This window comes from Clupea harengus, chromosome 1 (genome assembly GCF_900700415.2).
Source record: "Clupea harengus chromosome 1, Ch_v2.0.2, whole genome shotgun sequence".
Classification (NCBI taxonomy): Eukaryota; Metazoa; Chordata; class Actinopteri; order Clupeiformes; family Clupeidae; genus Clupea; species Clupea harengus.
In genome coordinates this window covers 2,591,430-2,612,881 of record NC_045152.1, presented here as the reverse complement: position 1 = coordinate 2,612,881, position 21,452 = coordinate 2,591,430, and the positions used below count along the sequence as shown (strand labels likewise).

At 40.2% G+C, this 21,452-nt stretch overlaps 1 protein-coding gene across 2 annotated transcripts; it reads left to right on the top strand.

The window, feature by feature from the left end:
* Positions 1-1,080: 1,080 nt before the first annotated feature.
* Positions 1,081-20,858, top strand: LOC122128494 (integrin alpha-M-like). Of its 2 annotated transcripts, XM_031564253.2 has the most exons (30): positions 1,081-1,234; positions 2,174-2,279; positions 2,875-2,978; positions 4,030-4,100; positions 4,216-4,330; positions 4,762-4,889; positions 4,989-5,131; positions 5,382-5,532; positions 5,789-5,939; positions 6,275-6,354; positions 6,997-7,120; positions 7,265-7,389; positions 7,621-7,767; positions 8,066-8,278; positions 8,544-8,677; positions 9,263-9,408; positions 10,172-10,320; positions 12,723-12,854; positions 13,333-13,400; positions 14,107-14,248; positions 14,540-14,638; positions 15,095-15,174; positions 15,504-15,590; positions 15,678-15,756; positions 16,757-16,855; positions 18,638-18,724; positions 19,633-19,743; positions 20,171-20,284; positions 20,466-20,576; positions 20,704-20,858. In XM_031564253.2, exons 1-30 carry the CDS (start codon positions 1,198-1,200, stop codon positions 20,794-20,796), a joined length of 3,426 nt encoding a protein of 1,141 aa, XP_031420113.1. In that variant the 5' UTR covers positions 1,081-1,197; the 3' UTR covers positions 20,797-20,858. The 2 variants fall into 2 exon arrangements, with proteins under 2 accessions (XP_031420113.1, XP_031420119.1); XM_031564259.2 differs by lacking the exons at positions 1,081-1,234; positions 2,875-2,978 and having other exon boundaries at positions 2,232-2,279.
* Positions 20,859-21,452: the final 594 nt, after the last annotated feature.

The window sequence follows — 21,452 nt, the reverse complement described above, 5'->3', positions numbered from 1 at the left end:
CAAGTTATAATATGATTGATCAGTGACACATTTTGAGAATAATTTGTATTATAGTGCATTGTTAATTATTAGTGGGCTAGTTAAAAACATTATTAATATCTTGAGGTTGTGATTATAAACACTTTCACAATTCTGAGAATTTACGTCAGGCGTTATAAAGCACATAATGCATTATCTATCCTTGCTTCAATAATATTCTATATTTCATAAAGAACTGAATGGTAACTTTTGATGAGTAATTGCTAAGATAATACTGCACAATACGTAGTTGTTTACCATTTTTTAGGTATGCTTTTGTAGGTAAGTATGTACTTCAAAGGTAAGGTAGGTGTGAGGGACCAAGCGGTCATGACTGCATACAATACAACATTGCCAAAGCATATTTACACAAAATATACATTTGAAATTAACATAAATAAATAAAACAAACAATAAGCAGTAACAGCACAAAGGGCATGCGGAACAAGAGGAACTATCGATGGTAACATAGGATATAAACATATAACAGGTTTTCATTATTAATTACTCTAAAACTCTAAGACTTCGGTATTGGTTGCAGTGAATTAGGAAGTGCAACTCTGTCTCAACTGTTCCCTGGTTACAGTAAGAACATAACCTCTCCTCTCTGGGCAGCCAGGTCTGTCTGTGCTGGCCGACTTCTACTGCCAGGTTGTGCTCACTCAGTCCGTATTTAGTTAGTGTTTTTCTCAGTTATGTATCAGACACTGTGGTCAAGTAGGTTACCAGTGTACCCGTCTGTTTAGTGATACATAAGTTTCTAGTTTGTTCTGGGATTTTGTTAGTTTTGCCCTGTAATCTCTGTATTTTTCTTTTTCTTTCATCATAATTTGGTTGGGTCTAATTATCTGAGAGCTTGAGTTTTGAGGCTGAGGTGGGCGTGGTGTAATGACCTGAGTGGTTGATGTCTCTCTCTCTCTCTTTCTTTCTCTCTCTGTCACTCTAATTCTCTCTCTTTGTCACTTTAACGCTCTCTCTCTCTCTCTCACACTCTAACTCTTTCTCTCACACTCTAACTCTCTCTCTCTCTCTCTTTCTCTCTGTCACTCTGTCACTCTAACTCTCTCTGTCTTTCTATTTTCGGTCCTCCCTTTCGTTCTCATTTCCCTTTACTCTCTGCTACATAAACCACCCAACCGTAGCCTTGTCTCACAATTCGCTTCAACTTGAAGACAAAGGATGCTTGCCTCATTTTTCACCTTGTGCTTCTTTTCAGGTAAGTTGTGGATATAACCATCATCTCATTTCTTTGTATTGAAAAAATAGATAGGTATGTTGAAACCATTGCTACCACAGCTACAATTCAATTCAATTCATTTAAATTCATTTTTTTTTTCCAATTTTATTTATATAAGCGCCAGAACAATAAAATTGTCTCAAGGCGCTTTACAGAGCCCAGAGCCTGGACCCCCTTAGTGCAAGCACAATGGCAACAGGGGCAATGAAAAACTCTCTGTTAGTCTCTCTACAACCATGTGTGTGTTTGTAAAGCAGGGTGCCTGTCTCTTGTCTTGAATATACTATTGTTTTTATGACATGTTTGGCTATGGAGAATAACATGTAGGCTGCTTGAAATCTGACTGAAGAGGGTTCAAATGTACTCAATTTGCAGATGAAACTCTGAGCCATACATCTGACAGAAGTGAGAGAGAGATGTGTGTCTTGGACATTTTTTTTTTTTTTACTTTGTCTGTTAAAATTTACTGAATTTACAGTTGAGAGACTGAGCCATATTTGTGACAGAAAGTTTATTGGTGAGGCTTTGCTTTTTCCCATCTTTGACCTTATCTTTGACCTTAAGGCTGGCTCTTTGTGAGGCTCCCTTAAGACGTGTTTCTTCAACTAAGAGCACAACTTCTTCTCAACGCTAACTTCTTGATTTACTTTCAAAAGGATTTGAATAACAGAAAGGAAATGATGGAGCTTCATAAAGACAAAAGACATAAAGTTATTTCACAGTTTGTCTCTCATTGACACTTCATATTTAATGTGAATTATTTCAAAGTTTACATGAAAACTATTTTGCATCCAGACAGCTCTGCCAGATACCCATGCCACCTATTTCTTTTTAAAAGTTTGAATATGTTTGGATCGGTAAATGCTTGTCTATCCTGATTATACCTTTTTTTTTAATTGTTGTACTATTTCTCTTCAGCATTTCAAATGGTGGCATGTTTCAACATTGAGTCGACTTCTTGGAGACACATCAGCCGACCAGCCGAGGGCTTTGGCTACAGAGTGATCCAGGATAGTGCATCACGGTACGAATGGCAGGAATACCCAGAAGATGCTCATATAGCATAATCAATGACGTCGCTAACATCATTTATACGATCTATAATACTTCCTCTTTAATTCAATTCAATTCAATTCAATTCAATTTGATTTATATAGCGCCATAACAATACAATTGTCTCAAGGCGATTTACAGAGCCCAGAGACTGGACCCTCTTAGTGCAAGCACAATGGCAGTAGGGGCAAGGAAAAACTCCCTGTTAGTCAGGAAAGAACCTGAAGCAGAACCACGGCACATAAGGGGGGACCCATCTGCTTGAGGTCGGCCGGGTGGAGATAGGAAGGGGGGGATGGGGGACAGGTTATCCTCCTCTATAGTCTGCCAGCATAATCAATGGCGTCGCTAACATCATTTATACGATCTATAATACTTCCTCTTTATCCTCCTCTATAGTCTAACAGCATAATCAATGGCGTCGCTAACATCATTTATACGATCTATAATACTTCCTCTTTATCCTCCTCTATAGTCTGCCAGCATAATCAATGAAACTCACTAACAGCATTTAAAGTCATCTGTACTGCTTCATCTTTATTTTGTTAACAAACTTCTTCCTCTAGTCTGTTGGTAAGTGCCCCTCTAGAGCAGCATAGTGGGGACAGGAGAGGACAAGTTTACCAATGTCAGGTCTCACCCACGTCCTGCTCAATTCTACGAATAAATGGTATGTATTTACACATGTATATAACAGCTATATGTTGATGTTTATATATATATATATATTAATGCTGTCAGTTTAACGCGTTATTAACGGCGTTAACGCAAACCCATTTTAACGCCGTTAATTTTTTTATCGCGCGATTAACGCGATTTTATTTTTTTTAAATTCTATTTTTTTTATTTTTTTATTTTTTATAGATTAACGTTCTTTTTGGCCTTGCAAACTGTGTAGTAGGCTAACGTTACGGTTTGAGTGAATGGTGAGCGCGATACGGCGAAATGGATGATAAAAAACTTCTGAATGGAAAGTTTACTTTTAAAACTTGTGTTGTGCAAAAGAAGTGAGCTTCACTGTTGTCTGAAAATGTCAACAGGCAGCTGGCTGAAAGCAAAGAAGTAGTAGGCTTACCTTTTATTGGTAACCTAACTGTTACGGTTCATTGTTTCTGAAATAAGAGGCCTGACTGCTATGTTCCCAGCAAACTTGAAAAAAAGAAAATATTAAGCCATGGTTTAACTGCACTATAGGCTGAGTCCTTGTTTACCTGAAATGTGCACTTTATAATTTTATTTTGTACCGCCCTGTTTGGCAATGTTGGTTTTCAATAAAATAAAACATTTGCATAAAGCAAGCCAATCCACTTTTCCATGTTGATAAGGGCATTGAAATAAAAATAAAATGATGGAAAAAATAAATAAACGAAGGGACATTTAGAATAGATAAAAATTTGCGATTAATCGCGATTCATTTTGAGTTAACTATGACATAAATGCGATTAATCGCGATTAAATATTTTAATCGTTTGACAGCACTAATATATATATATTATATACTGTATATATTATGTATAGGGCACACTTGTGTTCAGTCACAACTTTCAGTTATTTCATATTTGAACTTCCCAAACCTTCAGTCAACTTTTCCTGAATTTAGAATGAATTTCTTTCAATTTCCAAGATCTTAATTTCCAAGTGTCCCAGACTTATGGCATGTCTCTCATCCTCTTTGTTGCTTTGCTCTATACTATATTTGTCTAAATTTGTGTGTGCAACAGTTCCCTCAGATGGAGTGAATATGTCCCTTGGCCTGTCGATGAGCAAGACTGACATGTCCTCAAAGACAGTGGTAGGTCCTCCCTCCCCTCCCATCTCTATGTCGGTCTTTCTCCTTGCCAACATTCTTTCTCTCCTGTGCTTCACTTTCTTTTTTCTTACTCTTTCTTACCTTTGTTGTCTGTCAGGTTTGTGGTCCGACTATCCCTAAAGAGTGTGACAGCATCAATCTCTATGGCGGGATGTGTTTCAGCATTAGTCAATCACGGCAACAAGATGGACCGCTGCCATCTTCTCTTGAAGGTAGGACTACACACACAATTCTCCTTCATACTAAACGCTAGTATCAGGACAGAAGTATCAAAGCTCTTCCAAAATGTCTGCTCCCTTCTCTTCTCTCTACACACAACTTCTTCTTCTTCAGTTCAACATTTTCCACACAGGTCCAGGTCCTTCTTATTTGATCATATTTAGTTTGTAACATTATATAGCACACTTAGATCAGTTTAATTGCATTGGTATGTTCAGTTTACTATGGCTAGACATATTAGGAAACTTAAATCGAAGACCTACAGAAATGTTTGAAAGGGTAACAGTGAAAGTATGACTTAATTTGAACATTAGTAGCTGAATCAGCAAAAACATAACTCTGAATAAGATATGTACAATGGCAGTACTCTAAAGACACACCAAACATAATGCATGGAGTGCCAATTTAAATGTTCCCTCTTCAGAGTGCCCAAAGCCTACAGATATTGCCTTCTTACTGGATGGATCTGGAAGTGTGGAATCTTACCAGTTCATTACCATGAAAACGTTTGTGAAGAATCTGATCAAAAAACTTCTGAAGCAGAACACCAAAGTGAGCCTGACTCCTTCCTGACCTTGCATAACCTTATTTATATAAATCCATTCTAGTTGACTTCTGGACTGAGCTGTTTTTGTTATTTTTTTCCTGCAGTTTGCCCTTGCCCAGTACTCCACCTCCTGCACCATCCACACAAACTTTAACCAGTTTCAGAGAACAGCATGGGCAAATCAGGTGGACAATATCCAGCAAATGGGTGAAATCACGAATACTGCAAGTGGCATCCTGAAAGTTGTGTAAGTGTTAAATGAACCTGAAACCTTCAACCATTCTAATTTGCCCCCTGGACTAGCTCCTGGACTAGACTTTCCTCTCCTCTCTTCCATATTAATCCTCTCTCATTGGAACTGTTTAAAAGGCAGTGGGACTTCATGACTCAGTCATAAGCACTAAATAACTGTCTGTTGTTCATGAAGAGCTTATAATAGTATATGATAATCTAAAGTACTGTATATATCATGAGCCTGTTTATGCTAATTTGCACAGGAACAGTGTGTTTGATTCCTCTGCTGGAGCGCAACCTCAAGCCAACAGGATTCTCATTGTCATCACAGATGGGCAGTCCCATGATTCCGAACATTATCCCTATGTCACAGCGGAGGCTGACACAAAGAACATTATTAGATACGCTATTGGGGTATGAGGTGCTATATGATCACTTTTTACATTTATTCATTTAGCAGATGCCTTTCTCCAATGAAATTTAAAGTCCTGTCCAGATATGCATTTTGTCAGTATGTTGTTATATGATATTAGTGTTGCCAGCAGCTTGCTCTTCCAGTTGAGCAACTGTAAATTTTTTTGATACAATTTCAAAAGCAAACATATGACTTGCTCTAGTGTAGCTAATTCTCCCCTAATGTGAGATGCTAATTCTCTTCTTTATGATACAGGTTGGTAACGCTTTTAACAGCCATTCAGCAATAAATGAGCTCAACAGCATAGCGTCCTCACCAAAATCAGACCACATGTTTCGAGTGGACAGCTTTGAGGCACTGAACAAAATTAGCAATACCCTGGAAAAGAGCATCATTGCCATTGAAGGTATGGGCACATTCAGATTTGTCAGCACTTGCAAGTATTCTTACAACCAGAGCAAGAAACACTTTTATTATTATGTTTATGTACATCTACAACTTGTTGTTTCCCTTCCCCTTCTGCCACACTACATCTCCCTCGCATGTTAGTTAGCTCGCTATTTTTTCAACGAAAACTCCCCCCCAAAAACATTAAGAACATGCATGAAATTGCTAGAAACACGCTCACACACAAACTCTTCTATTGTGTCAGTAAGACACTGCAGCGGAGGCATGGTGGTCAAGTCATATGCAGGAGCATGTTGACGTTATTGTTTCCTGTACCCCTCTCTTTTACCCCAGGAACCCAAACCACTGGTGACTCCACCCATATGGAATTTGCCCAGAATGGATTTAGTGCAGCTCTTGTGTCCAGCCCAGATGTACGTTCAGATTTTTTAATTATTGTGTTGTTACTTAAGTGAGTTTTAAAATGTATCATAGTGTGATTATGGGTGATAGTGATTCAGGAGGTAGATGAGTCGTTTAGCAATCGGAAGCTTGCCAGTTCAATACCGACTTCTCCTCACCAAGTGTTGAAGGGTCCTTGAGCAAGACACTGAACCCCCAACCGATTCCGATGTGCAACTTAAATAGTAGCCTCTGCCATCGGTGTATGAATGGGTAGTCTGAGGCATCCATCTGTAAAGCGCTTTGAGTGCTCTATGAGTAGAAAAGCGTTATATAAATGCAGTCCATTTACCATTTATAATATAGCTAGTATTATTTTTAAACAAGACAATTCAGATTTTAAAGGACTTGTATTATATTACTGACAATACTAATGTAATGTAAACATAACACTGCATTAATATACTATATAGTATAAAGCTTTGTATATAGCTATTTGGGATCATGTTAATGGGGGAAATGTGGACCTAAACAAGAAATATGGTCCAGGCTAAAAAAATCCAGAAATTTCCTTTTAAGACATTATAATTAACTAATGAAACAATGAATGTATATATAAGGCTGGAACTTCCTGTGGTGTGTAAAAGTGAGCTTCTATGCTTTTTCTCTTGCAGGAGAGGTTTCTAGTGAGTGTGATTGGGGCAAATGGGTGGAGAGGGGGTTACCAGGACATCCCTCTGTCCAGCAGGACGCCCAGTTTTAGGAGGGTTGATGAGGTCACTCCTGACAGCTATCTGGGTGAGAGACTGCTCACCCTGGCACTGAAATGTTTTATACTCTGCCACCTTGAGCTTGTTGTGTCTAATTTACATAGTGACATGTAAAAGTGAAACTTAGCAGTCAGTTATGTTTCTATTGTCATATTTTCTAACCCCTCTCCAGGCTATTCAATGGCTGTAGCAAGCAGAAAGAGACAGAACTACATCATTATGGGAGCCCCCAGGTATAAACACAAGGGATTGCTCATGGTCTTCTTTCCTAGAGGCAAACCAAAGATGCTCAAACAGGTACTGAGGTCACTGTGATAACAACTCATATATAATATCAATGCAAAAACGTGTGGTGCTCATTCAAGCTCGGCACCAGTTTAGACTGTGATTGTCTTTGGCAGCAGCTACCCGAACAGAAAATAATACCAAAACGCAAATATACAAAAAACGAATTGGCAAAGGTGCCGATGTTACCTAGCAACCCTTTAAACATCACCATCAAGAACATAATTTCTCTCTCACTCTCAGTCTCAGATCGGTGCTTACTTTGGAGCAGAGGTGTGTGTGGTGGATTTGGATGGAGACTCCAACACTGATCTGATTCTGGCGTCTGCCCCCATGCACACAGAAGGAGGGAGAGAGGGGAAAGTGTTTGTCTATAAATTCACCAAGGAGGTATGAGAAAAGTATTAATGCAGAATCCATATCTGATGAATAGTGATGAATTATGAGAGCATCACATGCACAGTAATCAAAGATTTTATAATATGATTCATGTTGTACACCCATACATAAGTGGCCTGTAATGTGTCTTATTTCTACCATAACTGAAAGAACAGTAGTGTGTTTGATGGACTTATTTCATATGTATGCCAAGACCAAAGGTAAAGGTACATGCTAATAACGCTGCCTCAAATCTCACACCATAAGGAGGCAAATACACACATATGCTGCTTACATCTTTTCTGTCCAGTATTTTCACACGGTGGTGTCTGACACTGGTGTGTCCCTGCTGGGGATGGAGGGTCAGTGGGGGAGGTTTGGCTCGTCTCTGGCCAGCCTGGCAGACCTGAACGGGGATGGGATCAGGGATGTGGCAGTGGGAGCTCCTCTGGAGGATAACGGACAGGGCAGCGTGTACATCTTTAACGGGAGGACACAAGAAGTGAACCCGAACTACTCACAGGTGAGAGAAGGAGAGAGATAGGGTGAGACAGACAGAAGGACATGAATGATTAACTGGTAGTCATGGTAGTTGTTGGGCCATTATACTTGTATACTGCAGCATGGGCCCGTGCAGAATGGCTTTGTTTTGTCATACAGTGTGTCTTTAGTCTCACTGTTAACAGGAAACCACAGTGGACACAAATAGACGTGAAGAAAACAGCTAAGTGATGCGTGATTATCAGTACTTCTGTTGAACTCTCTTTCTGTTGCGTTGTCCATGACAGAGGATTGCAGGTTCATCGGTGCGGTCCGGACTGAGGTTCTTTGGCCTGACTGTGGCCCAGTCTGCTTTGGATCAGAGTAGAGACGGGCTGCCTGACATTGCAGTCGGGTCCAAAGGAGCGGTTCTGCTGCTCAGGTTAATCATGCTCCCGCATCCGTACACAACCAGTTCTGTTGCTCAGGTTCTCATATTAACTGCCCACTGCATGCAGACACTACATACACACATACAGGGCATTCATACACTACACACACACAGGGGCATGCATACACTACATACACACATACAGGGCCATGCATACACTTCATACACACACACAGGGGCATGCATATACTACATACACACACACAGGGGCATGCATATACTACATACACACACACAGGGGCATGCATACACACATACAGGGACATGCATATACTACATACACACACACAGGGGCATGCATACACTACATACACACACACAGGGGCATGCATACACTACATACAACCAATGAGCTTTCAAATGTTCAAACTAACCTGTAAAACCAATGGTGTCCAATGTGAGTTTAAAAGCCCACAGACAGAAACAAATGTGTGCTCATACACATTCACCCACACAACCTTATTGTTGCTTGGTGTGACATAAATAATTGTGTGTGCGTGTGTGTATGTTAGTGAGTATGCATGTGTGTGTTTCTGTGTTTCCGAGATGATTGTTGTATTGTGTTCTGATGGTCAGGTCCAGGCCCATCGTATCCATGGTGACCAGTGTGACCTTTACCCCACCCAAAATCCCCACCTCTATCTCTGGCTGCACGGGTTCCCAACAGATCACAGCATCAGTGTGTTTCAGCATGACCAAGGCCACTAATGACATCTTCAATGGTACAGTCATCACATGCTCCGTCAAAGCATCATCTTCAAAACATGCACTGTGTTCATTATTCCTTACTCATTTTGTGCATGTCAGAAAAAAAACACGTTCAATTCAATAAGTAGTTATATAGCGCCAGTATCGATTGAAATTGTTTCTAGGCACTTTATAGAGCCCAGAGCCTGAACCCCCTAGAGCACTAAGGTAAAATTCCCTTTTAACAGGAACCTTGAGCAGAACCTCAGCTCAAAAAGGGGAACCCATCTGCTTGAGAGGGGGCAGGTAGAGAGATAGAGATAGAAAATGAAGGGGGGATGGGGCAGAAGGGAAGGGAGGAGAGAAGGAGAAGAGAAAATCAGGGGCAAACGGATGGATTCATTCACGTATCAGAGCATATAACATATGTACATATGTGTGATATAGGATATGGTCATGATCCATACGTGATTCCAAGAAACATAGAGGAAATGGAGTTGAATTTAACACTGTTCAGACACATCAAGTTCTGACCGTTCAAATGTACTGTTTGGACACACTTAATGGCTCTAGAGTTTCTCTAGAGTTGACTTTATCCTGCAATGAATGCACACTCTTATACCCACTTTCAGTTCTTACACTGGAGTTTACTAACTAGCATCCTCACGTGATATTGTGAGATTCGTGAGATTGACGTTACCAAATCCTCATCAAAAGAAGCCATCGCTGACACTCCAGCAAATGTGTGACTAAGTGGTGTAAAAGATGGCACTGACTGAAAGCTTGTTCTTCTTTCAGACCTGCAAGCAGAACTCAGCTACTCCCTGAAACTGGATCACGTCCGGCAACGGACTCGCGCCTACTTCACGGAAAAGGAAAAAGAGAAAACCTTCCAGTCCTCAGTGTCACTACAAACAGACTGTGTCCAGCATTCTTTCTCTGTGCAGGTTAGTCTGTAGTCCTTACTTTTGGTCTGCTTTGGACCAGGGGCGGACTGGGGGAAAAAAGTGGCCCGGGAGTTAGTCAGACCGCCCCACTCAGTACACGGCGCGTTGCCCACTCAATGCATCGCACGTATCGACCAGTCAGTGGCCTACTTGGTAAAATACCCATACACTTAACATTATTTTGGATGATTACAAAGAAATTACATCATATATGTTTGTTTTTTAATAACAATTGGATCCACCAATTTGCCTGGATGGACACATGGAATAAAATGATACTGGCTATTGTAACACTCCAAGGTAGGTATAGTTTGCTAGATGAATATGCTTAACTCTGGGCTAGTATCAGATGGTTATACGTATAACTACAAAGCCTTAAGGAATGAGGCTGCTATCCCTATCACGGTCATCTTCAGCCTACATGAGTGGAAAATAGGGATTATTATGTAAGTATGTTAAACCATTGACACAACACTATCAGCAAACTATGGTAGTATTTAGTATTAGTGCCCCAGGTGAAAAAAAACTACACTTAAGTACATTACATTTAAGTGTACTAAGTATACTTTTTTGTACTTAACTTTCCACTATTGGTTAGTACACTCAAAGTGTATTAGATAAATAAATATACTTTAAATACATGTGCTGAATTGAAATACACTATTTTTGTATATTAAAGTGTAACTTAGGTGTATGTTGTAGCCTACCCTGGGTCTTATCTTGGCTCTGGGGCCCCTGGCTGCTGCTTCTAGCAGTAGGATCATCAATCTAGATAACATATTAACATTGTTTATAATGTAAGTGTTGTGTGTAACACGGTGATTTTAGCATAACAAGCTAGCTGGTTAACTTAAGTGATTAGAAATGATAAGATTGCCCTCTTTACAACTACCACCATGGATAGCTTGCTCATCGATTGTAAGCAAGTAACTACGGCTAACATGTTAAAATAGATAATTTCGATGATGACAACAGCGCCAGCTTGCTTATTTTACCAGATCATAAAGGTCTCAATTTTGGACATTTATCTACCTAACGTTAGCTAGGCTAGCTTGTAGGGAACGTTACCTCATCTGTGAAAAGCAAGCTAACATTGACAAAGTCAACAACTTACCTTCTTATCACTGTCAACAGTCGGTGGTTTCCCAAATAAATCAGAGATTTTTGCATATTTTGATGCACCTTCCTCCAGACATCTTTTCTTTTTCTCCCTGCCACCTTTGCGTTTTGGTGCCGATGACATGCTCTCACTCTCAAAAACAACTTAGTCTGCTAGCGAGTGATGCAAGTGTTGAGTAGGCAAGGCAACTTTATTTATTTATTTATTTATGGAAGTCAATGTGCTTTACATATACAATAACAGGAAAGGCCACAGATAATTAAAATAAATAAAATAAAATGTAGGTTAGAGTGATTGACATTTAATAAAACATAAAAGAAAGTTAGACTAACGGAAGAGATTAGATGAGTAAAGCAGATGGGAACCATGATGAGCCTAATTCTCGAACGCAGGTCAGAAGAATTTAAGAAGGAATTTCTTTTGAACTACACTAATGATGTTTTAGGGCATTCATGAACGTTTTCTCATCTGGGATTCGTTTTGAATTTAGACCAGAATTTCAGAACGCGAAATAACAGCCGTAAATGGCCCAGAGTTTTCAATCAGGCTAGGGCTGACTGCACACTTCACTACGGTTGCGTGCCCTGGCGGGGCGTGTATGTATGCAAATCCAAATTTAAGAATCCTCATCCTCAATCCACACAGCTGAGAACACTTTGGCTGTGTAAGAACCCATTTTCAGGCGCTCATTAATAACGTGGAGATCTTTTCTTACGTTAAAATTTAGAAGTCCGTAAGAACACATTTCAGAAAACACTTCAGAATTTTTTCGAAAAATAGGCACCATGAGTGTGAATACAGATTGCAAAGAGGACTATAAAACTCAGTCAGTGCTGTCAGTGTAGAATAGCTCTTAGAAAAAGCTACGTGTTCTGTGTATTATGTAATTCAGTTGGTACGACCGGCGATGTGAGAGGGTGGGCCGGATGGAGAAAACAATGGGCCGGGACTTTGGACAATCCCAACCCCGTCGGCCCACCGGGGATTCCCCCAGGAATTCCTGATGGCCAGTCCGCCCCTGCTTTGGACTATAACAGTGAAAGGCAAACTACCAAGATATCCATTCTCAGGCCCTTGAACACAATAATGTAAATGCATATGATTAGGATGAATTTTTGAGGTGGGTCAAGACAATCACGCTTAATGTCGGATACATAGCTAACGCTAAATGTGTTAAAGTGACAAATATCAATTTACATCCTCTAATTTTCATCTAATCTTTTTCTCACCCACCATGTTTCCCTCCATCCCACCTCCACCCCCGGCTCCCTGTCTCCTCCAGTGCTCACCTGAGGACGCTCTGAGTCCTGTGGACGTCCAGGTGATCGTCTCCTTTGAGGGGGTTCCTATACAGACTGCAGACGGCCTGGTACCACAGCTGGCCAGCGGCCCCATTAAAGTCACAGACCACAAGGTGCTACCAATTGGTTTTTCATTAATAGACATCATTACTCTTTGTTGTTTTTGAAGCTAAACCTACTAACATGACACTCTGGACTAAGGTTTTATAATGTTTTGATGTTTTTTAAGAAGCTCTTGAAGACCCAACTCTTCAGAGAGCACCTCCCTTCCTAACTGGCACTTCTAGTAGTACTTAACTTGCACTTACAACAGTTACTTTCCTGCACTTTTTTTCTATTTCTTATGTAAAATAGTATTTATTGTTACACTAGGTCTCTATTGCTCATAGCTTGATTGTTCTCTCCCTTGTATGTCGCTTTGGATAAAAGCGTCAGCTAAATGACTAAATGACTAAATGTAAATGTTTGTATCACCAAGAGGTAAGTGCTGTACCAATAGGGATTTTACTTTTTCAAGGCCTGTTTGTTGTCATAACTAATAGCATAATATGTCAGTTTGTTGTCTGAGCCCAACTGATTTATGTGCCACAGTTAAATTTTGAGATCGACTGTGGAGAAGACAAAGTCTGTGAAGACGACGTACGAGTTGACATTTCTGGGTAAGTCTGCAAAGATCAAAGAAGGCTCTTCAATAACTGTGTACACCTTATAAACCATATGTGGATTATCAATCATTGTTGCATCTCATGAATTGGATGTGTACCTCAACCAGATGGTGCTACATGATACATTTGTGGAGTGTTCAGTTCATTAGTATTTAAATAGCACCAGTAGCAATTGAAATAGTGTGTAGGCGCTTCACAGACTCCAGAGCCTGAACCTCCCTGGAGCAAGCACTAAGGCGAGAATAAGAATCAAGCAGATAAATTCATACACGCATCAGTATAACTAATATTTGCATACATGCTGTATATACGTTTACATACACTCAAGAATACATCATATTGATAGTGGAGAGTGCCAGTGTTGAAAGTATTGATTATAGAACAGCTTAGTGGGAACATGAAGAGAAAGAAAAGTAACAGGTAAAGATCTGGTTACGTAACTAAATCTGTAGCTCAAAATGCAGCATGATAATGAAACCGAAATGAATATCAAGACGACACTCTCACTGGGGGGTGAAAACATCATTCACACCTGAATTGACAGTAATTCATATTGAGGATGTCATAGCCTTGCACCACACACATTTGACCAGCAGGTGAATCTGCTGAGAAGAACCATTTTATAAGCAAGGAGTTCCTCTCTTTGGTAAAGACTCCTCGTAGAAGGGTTATTGAGAGCACTGTTGCCTGGTTCCAACAGGGCCTCCAACATTGAGGTGGGCATTGCACAGGAGATGAGTGTGACGGTGATGGTGGAGAATAGAGGAGAAAACTCCTACAACACCCGTGTGTCTCTGTCCTACCCTCACGGCCTCTCCTACAGGACCGTCACCCAGACTCAGGTGTGTGTGTGTGTGTGTGTGTGTGTGACTATATGTGTGTGTGTCTCTGTCCTACCCTCATGGCCTCTCCTACAGGACCTTCACCCAGACCCAGGTGTGTGTGTGTGTGAGTGTGTGACTGTATGTGTGTGTCTCTCTGTCCTACTCCCACGGCCTCTCCTTCAGGACCTCCACCAAGAATTGTCTGCTAGCCAAACCCCTTGTCGTCCATTATCCTTACATATGATAATACTGGTATTCCATGTAAAAGTATGTTCACTACTGAGCTAATATCTGTGTTTGCTGTGACAGGGCAGAGTGGAGTGCAGTTCTCTAGACAGTCCAGATGGATCCACCCAGGGAAAGACTGACTGCAGCATCAACAGACCCATCCTCAGGGCTGGTGATAAGGTCAGATAAACTAAGTACATGCTCTTATACTAATTCATTCATGGAAAGCTCCCAAAATGTGCCAAAATACCCATGCCACAGAGCTTTTTCCTGTATCAGTGGTAATAACTGGTCAACACCAGTGGGGGGCGCTGTTTACATCTGAATTGTGTTTTCAACTGAACCAAACGTTTTCATCACAATAGAAAAGACTAAAGACTGCCCTCCATGTTTTACTATATGAATCTATTTTGTATTGCTTTTTATGGTGAATTCACAAACCATAAAGGAGCGCATACACAGATGCAGACCCGCAAACACAAACACACACACACACACACACACACACAATCACACACACACTGTCAAAGGTAATAAACTAAACTAAAGTAAAGTGTTAATGCAAAAGCCTAGTCCAGATATTCTTTTTACATTTTATTTGAATTATAATGATAATTATTTCATTATATTTTTCAGGTTGTCTTTGTTGTTCAGTATGGAATTGATGGCAACAGTCAATTTGATGACAGAGTCACCATACAGGCCCAGGCTTCAAGGTAAATTCTACACCCACAGTAACGGGCCCAATGTGACTACCGCTCAAAGGTTTGGGGTCACTTAGGAATTTCCTTGTTTTCGAAAGAAAAGCAAATGGAGGATTCTTTGACAAAAGCAAAGTTTGAAGGACACAATTATTATTTAAATTGAAAATCATGATTTCTAACCTTGTCAATGACTATATTACCTATTCATTTCATGTATGTTTTCATGAAAAACAAGAACATTTCTAAGTGACCCCAAACTTTTGAACGGTAGTATAGGTTGACCATATATCTGTTTTTCACTAACCCAGTATTGAGTCAAAGTACGAAGTATCTGTTTTCAGTGACAACGAAAAACACGCTCCTGATAGCGAACTGTCCAAGGCTCTGGACATTGGGGTCAAATACAGCATCTATGTCATACTGAAAAGGTCAGAGTTCCTTGAAACACTCTTAAACCTTATTTCTCTCAGGCTGCAGTTTTGTTTTTAAATCTGTTTCATTTCTTGTTCAATCAGATTTGATGGCACAACAAACTACATTAATTTTACCGCCGGTAATAACGACCTACAAAAGCCAGTGATGAAGAATTTAGAGGTAGAGTAAACCACTGATGCTTGTACTTGCATAACACTACACTTTGAAATTGTAAAGTGTTGTTAATCTTTGTTACTGTGTAACCTGTTTAAGTGGGATATGATGGACTATATACTTAGTGGTATAGTTACTTAAACTTTGGATATATAAAGTATGGCATGATATATTTATCATCTTTATTTCTATCACATACCTTTACTCTGGTATTGACACGTGCGTGTCCTAACCCATTGTGAGCATGGAGGGGGGCCAGGTCTGGGATGCCAAACACTACTGTTGAGCCTTCAGGGGTCGTCATGGGTCTAATTCAGTGAAGCACACTACTGTTGAGCCTTCAGGGGTCGTCATGGGTCTAATTCAGTGAAACACACTACTGTTGAGCCTTCAGGGGGTGTCATGGGTCTAATTCAGTGAAGCACTGACGAAGGAAGGTGCCCACTTGATAACCCCAGTGACATGCTCACGAAGGTGTTTTTGTTGTTGTTGTTAAGTGTATGGCTATGGGCATGGGCATGAGGGCTGCAGTGCACCCTGTTGGGTTATAAGCCATAGGCTAGGTTGGTGGGTATCAGTGCACCCTGTTGGGTTATAATCCATAGGCTAGGTTGGTGGGTATCAGTGCACCCTGTTGGGTTATAAGCCATAGGCTAGGTTGGTGGGTATCAGTGCACCCTGTTGGGTTATAAGCCATAGGCTAGGTTGGTGGGTATCAGTGCACCCTGTTAGGTTATAATAAGCCATAGGCTAGGTTGGTGGGTATCAGTAGCTGCATGTGACAGTGAGTGGATTGGCCGCTGTGGGAAGTCCCCAACCAATAGCACAAGGAATTTAACATCTTTAACTGTGTATAACAAAAAGAAACATGTACAGACATATCCACAGAGATTGATCCAGCTCTCATCCACACTATTTAGTTCATCTCTCTGTTTCCCTTCCTCTGCCTCTCTTTCTCTCCCCCCGTCCCCTTCTCTCTGTTTGTCTGTCTCTCTTTCTATCACAGGTGACAAATGGTCTTAGAGGACTCAATCTGACGACCATCATACATGTTCCAGTAAAACTCAAAGGCAAAGACATCTGGACAAATGTGGACAGCCTAAATGTGTGTACTCATTAATATTCACACTATAATAATTGTTATGTAATATACATTACAGTATATAATTACTATATATATATATATATGTAGCGCTCCCTAGGCCTATTTCCTGACACTAAAGGGCGCTTTCCTGGGTTCCTAAACTAATCCCAGTAATGTATATAATACATATGATTCTTGCTGACCTTCTGTTTAAATGTCTATTGGGATTTTACATGTGCTACAATTAAACTATTAACTTAACTATTATTTAAATGAAATACCCTTTTAAAACCTACACTCTATTACCCAATAGTGGCTTAAACTAATGAAATACTCAAACTCAGGTTGTTCAATTATCAAATAAAAATATATAGTTTACTGATTTGAATATAAAAATAAATATGAAAATCATCAATGTAATAGATTCTTAATGAAAACAAAATAGAATACACAAATCAAACAATCACAGTTAACTATACAGTCCCTAACAGACATCCATATAAAAGTAGCTAGTAGGCTACTTTAACTAACACTCCGCTAACATTTAACATTACACAGCACATAGCATTAGCACAAATCACATACGTGGGCCCACACACACACACACACGCGCACTCTCACTCTCTCAACAGTGAATCACCCACCCCAGTCCTAGCCGGCAAATTAGCTAGTAGGCTACCTAGCAGCTAACCGTTGCAGTACTGGAGCGTTGCTTTTGTTCGGTGTGGCCAAAAACAAACAGACCCCTTCACTCCTTTTTGGAGCAAGAAAATAAAACTGACGATACCTTAATCCAATTGTTGTCAAATGTTGTCGAGCTGTCGTCGAATTGCCGTTGAGTTGTTGTCGAGCAACGACAGGGAAGTCTCTCACACGATGACAAGGGTTTTCTCCTCAGGATGGCGAGATGATGAACTTCTGCAAACCGTCGACTATCTTACAGTTCAAACTTCGTGTATTCAGTTCGAATACGCTAATAAACATAGACAGTCCGACTAGCAAATATATATATATATATTGTTTATCACGCTATACTTCACACATTCGCTTAAAACATATGGAGACAATTCTTAATGTGGCTTCTTCTCTTCAACACACTCTTTCTCTCCCTTTCGCGGGGTTTGCCACCTTTCACCTAACGTTACTCAGTGCATACAACAGTAATAAAATAAAATACATTTTACATTTAAACATAAAACTATTGCATGTAACACAATACATTTCACTTTACCAATGAAATATTTTAAAACAAAACTCTTACAACAAATTGAAACATGCATCAGCAAACACTGTTGCTCATCTAACTACAACTCCCACAATCCCTTGCATTCAACCCAAAATGAATAGAAGGGAGATGAGCACAACTATAAGCTTCTCCTTAGCTTAATGGCGATCTCTAATATATTATTACTTTATGATAATTTCCTAGTTCTAATGGGTTATTATAACTTAATTAAATATATAACTAATATGCTTTTTAGCACTGCGCTACATATATATATATATATCCTGTAATTATAATATAATATAATGGGATAAAACATGCAGGCCACTGTGATAAGTAGCTGCATATGATGTTCATGAAAATTGCACATACTGTATATTGAAAAAACAAAAGTCAAATTGTTTATCCCTACAATATATTGATATTTCTGTCTACAATGTATTGAAGTTTCTGTGTACTGAATTGAATTCCCGGGGAGAACAGGGATGTATATTTTCATCGCCCATTTGATCCAGGGATAATCTATTTATGTTTTGAATAGTAATTTTAATAGACTGTGTATTTTCATCCTCTGTTAGATCCAGGGATGCACTAGAGGGGGTGAGAAGAGCCCAATCATCACAGACCTGCAGCACACCTTCAAGGACAACAAGGAGCCTGATGTGGTGATTAGCAGAACTTTATAGCATTTCACAGGACTTCTAGGTCTAGCATTTTACTTAAAGTTTTACATAGAAACGTCTCCAAGTACTTTCTTCAAGTGGTACTTGTAGTGTTTAGTGTGATAAGGGGATTAGTTATGGAGTCGTTCTATGCTCGCCTGAAGCATACTCATTACATGCTCGCCTGAAGCGTACTCATTACATGCTCACCTGAACCGTACTCATTACATGCTCACCTGAAGCGTACTCATTACATGCTCACCTGAACCGTACTCTAGAACATGCTCACCTGAAGCGTACTCATTACATGCTCACCTGAAGCGTACTCATTACATGCTCACCTGAAGCGTACTCATTACATGCTCGCCTGAAGCGTACTCATTACATGCTCACCTGAAGCATACTCATTACATGCTCACCTGAAGCATACTCATTACATGCTCACCTGAAGCGTACTCATTACATGCTCACCTGAAGCAGAACCCTAGAACATGCTCACCTGAAGCATACTCATTACATGCTCACCTGAAGCGTACTCATTACATGCTCACCTGAAGCATACTCATTACATGCTCGCCTGAAGCATACTCATTACATGCTCGCCTGAAGCGTACTCATTACATGCTCACCTGAAGCAGAACCCAAGAACATGCTCACCTGAAGCAGAACCCTAGAACATGCTCACCTGAAGCGTACTCATTACATGCTCACCTGAAGCGTATCCTAGAACATGCTCACTTGCTCACTACTTCACTATCCACCTCTCTGCCCCCCTCTTTTCTTGTCTCTGTTTCTGAATTAGAACTTTTTACATTTTTAACATAATGCTTATTTACAGTTTATACAGTTACATTTTGTTGACATTGGATGTGATTTTTGTTACATTGCTCTTCATCTGTCATCTTCATCAGAACTGCTCCATTGCTGTGTGTCTGGAGTTCAGGTGTACGTCATACATGACTAGAGACGCCCGCAGAGTTTACACAATCTCAGGGAACGTGAGCTCAGGATGGATTGAACAGGTGCCGACTCTGTTACTTTAAAGGGTTAAAAATGATTTATCTTTGTTCAATAATGTGTGGAAAACAGACACGCCCACTACACGTCATTGCATTGGTTATTATTATTATTATTATTATATGCATTATGTATTAGGGGTGACAGTGGTACAGGAGGTAAAGAAGTAATTTAGTAATCAGAAGGTTGCTAGTTCGATTCCCTGTCGAAGTGTCCTTGAGCAAGGCACTGAACCCCTAATTGCTCCTGATGTGCAGTGTGCCATCAGTGTAAATGTAAAATGGGTATACATTGTAACTCGCACATATGTAAGTCGCTTTGGATAAAAGCGTCTGCTAAATGACTAAATGTAAATGTAAATTATTATCTCCTTCCTCTCCTCCTCATTATTATTATCTCCTTCCTCTCCTTCTTTCTTGTTGTTTCTGTCAGACTGGACTGCGTTCGGCTTTGTTCCATTTGGTCAGCTCTGCCACGCTGGAGTACGACAACAACAAATACATCTTCTACTCCTCAGACTCCTCACGCCTCGCACCTGTCGCCAGGGTAACAGCAGAGAACATAGTCAAAAAGTTGCAGTTGCATAATCAACAAGTTTAAGTTTAGAGTTGTTGTTGAACAATGTTAAAGAGATATGATTATGTAAACACACAAAAGGAGAACAGTCTTAGTGAATTTGTTTTAGGTCGCCATTAGTACATTGCATTGTTTTGTGGGCTTCCTGTAGATTGAGACTCTTGTGGAGGTCTATGATAAGCCAAATCTAACTAAGGAGATCATTGGTGGAGTAGTGGGTGGTCTGATCCTATTGGCTCTTATGACAGCTGGCCTCGGCAAGGTAACCAATGAACAGTATGAAATTATGCAATTGTTCGATTTTACAGCAATCTTCACTCTGTCTTTATATCTATATGCCTGTTGTCTGTCTGTCCTGTCTTTCCTTCATATTTGTCTTTCAATTTCAGTCGGGCTTCTTCAAGAGTCAGTACCAACAGAAACTAGAGGAGGCAGGAGCTGAAGCACAAGGAGAGGAACCACCAGAAGCAGTAGCAGAATAACAGCTGTGTTTGCGTGTGTGTGTGTGTGTGTGTGTGTGTGTCTGTGTGTGTGTGTGTTTGCGTGTGTGTGTGTGTGTGTGTGTGTGTGTGTGTTTGAGAGAGAGAGAGAGAAAGCTGACCTGGATGTGTGTGAGCAAGATTAACTAGGTGTACTAGTTTTTGCAGGCAGTAGTGTGAAATAGCTTATTCTTGCACAGCCAGATGTATATCTACATATAGCCCATAGTTCCCCCTACTTACTGTATGTATGTAGGTCTTTTGTGTTAATATGCTCTGGAAAATACAGGCAGCGATGAGAGCTTGCTTCATTATTACTAGCGTCATTATTAATAACTATTTTATTTAGATTTCATTCAGCATTGTTATTTCTGTGAGAGAAACTAAATGCATTTAACAGGTGTGTATAATGCACAATACCAGACTGTAGCGACGTGTATGTGTTGATGTGTTAATGTTAATGTTCATTGTGATGCCTGTGTGCCTGTGTCCTTGCTCTCTGTCAGCCGCGGCAGCTCATGTGTGGGTTGCTATGCGCTGCGGGGGGCTGGCAGAGTAGCCGGGGGGCGGGGACACCTGGATAAGATAACGTGTTTCTTGTTGTGGAGCCTCTTCGTGCTCGCGGTTTAGTGATAAGCAGTCACAGTGATTTAAGTTCC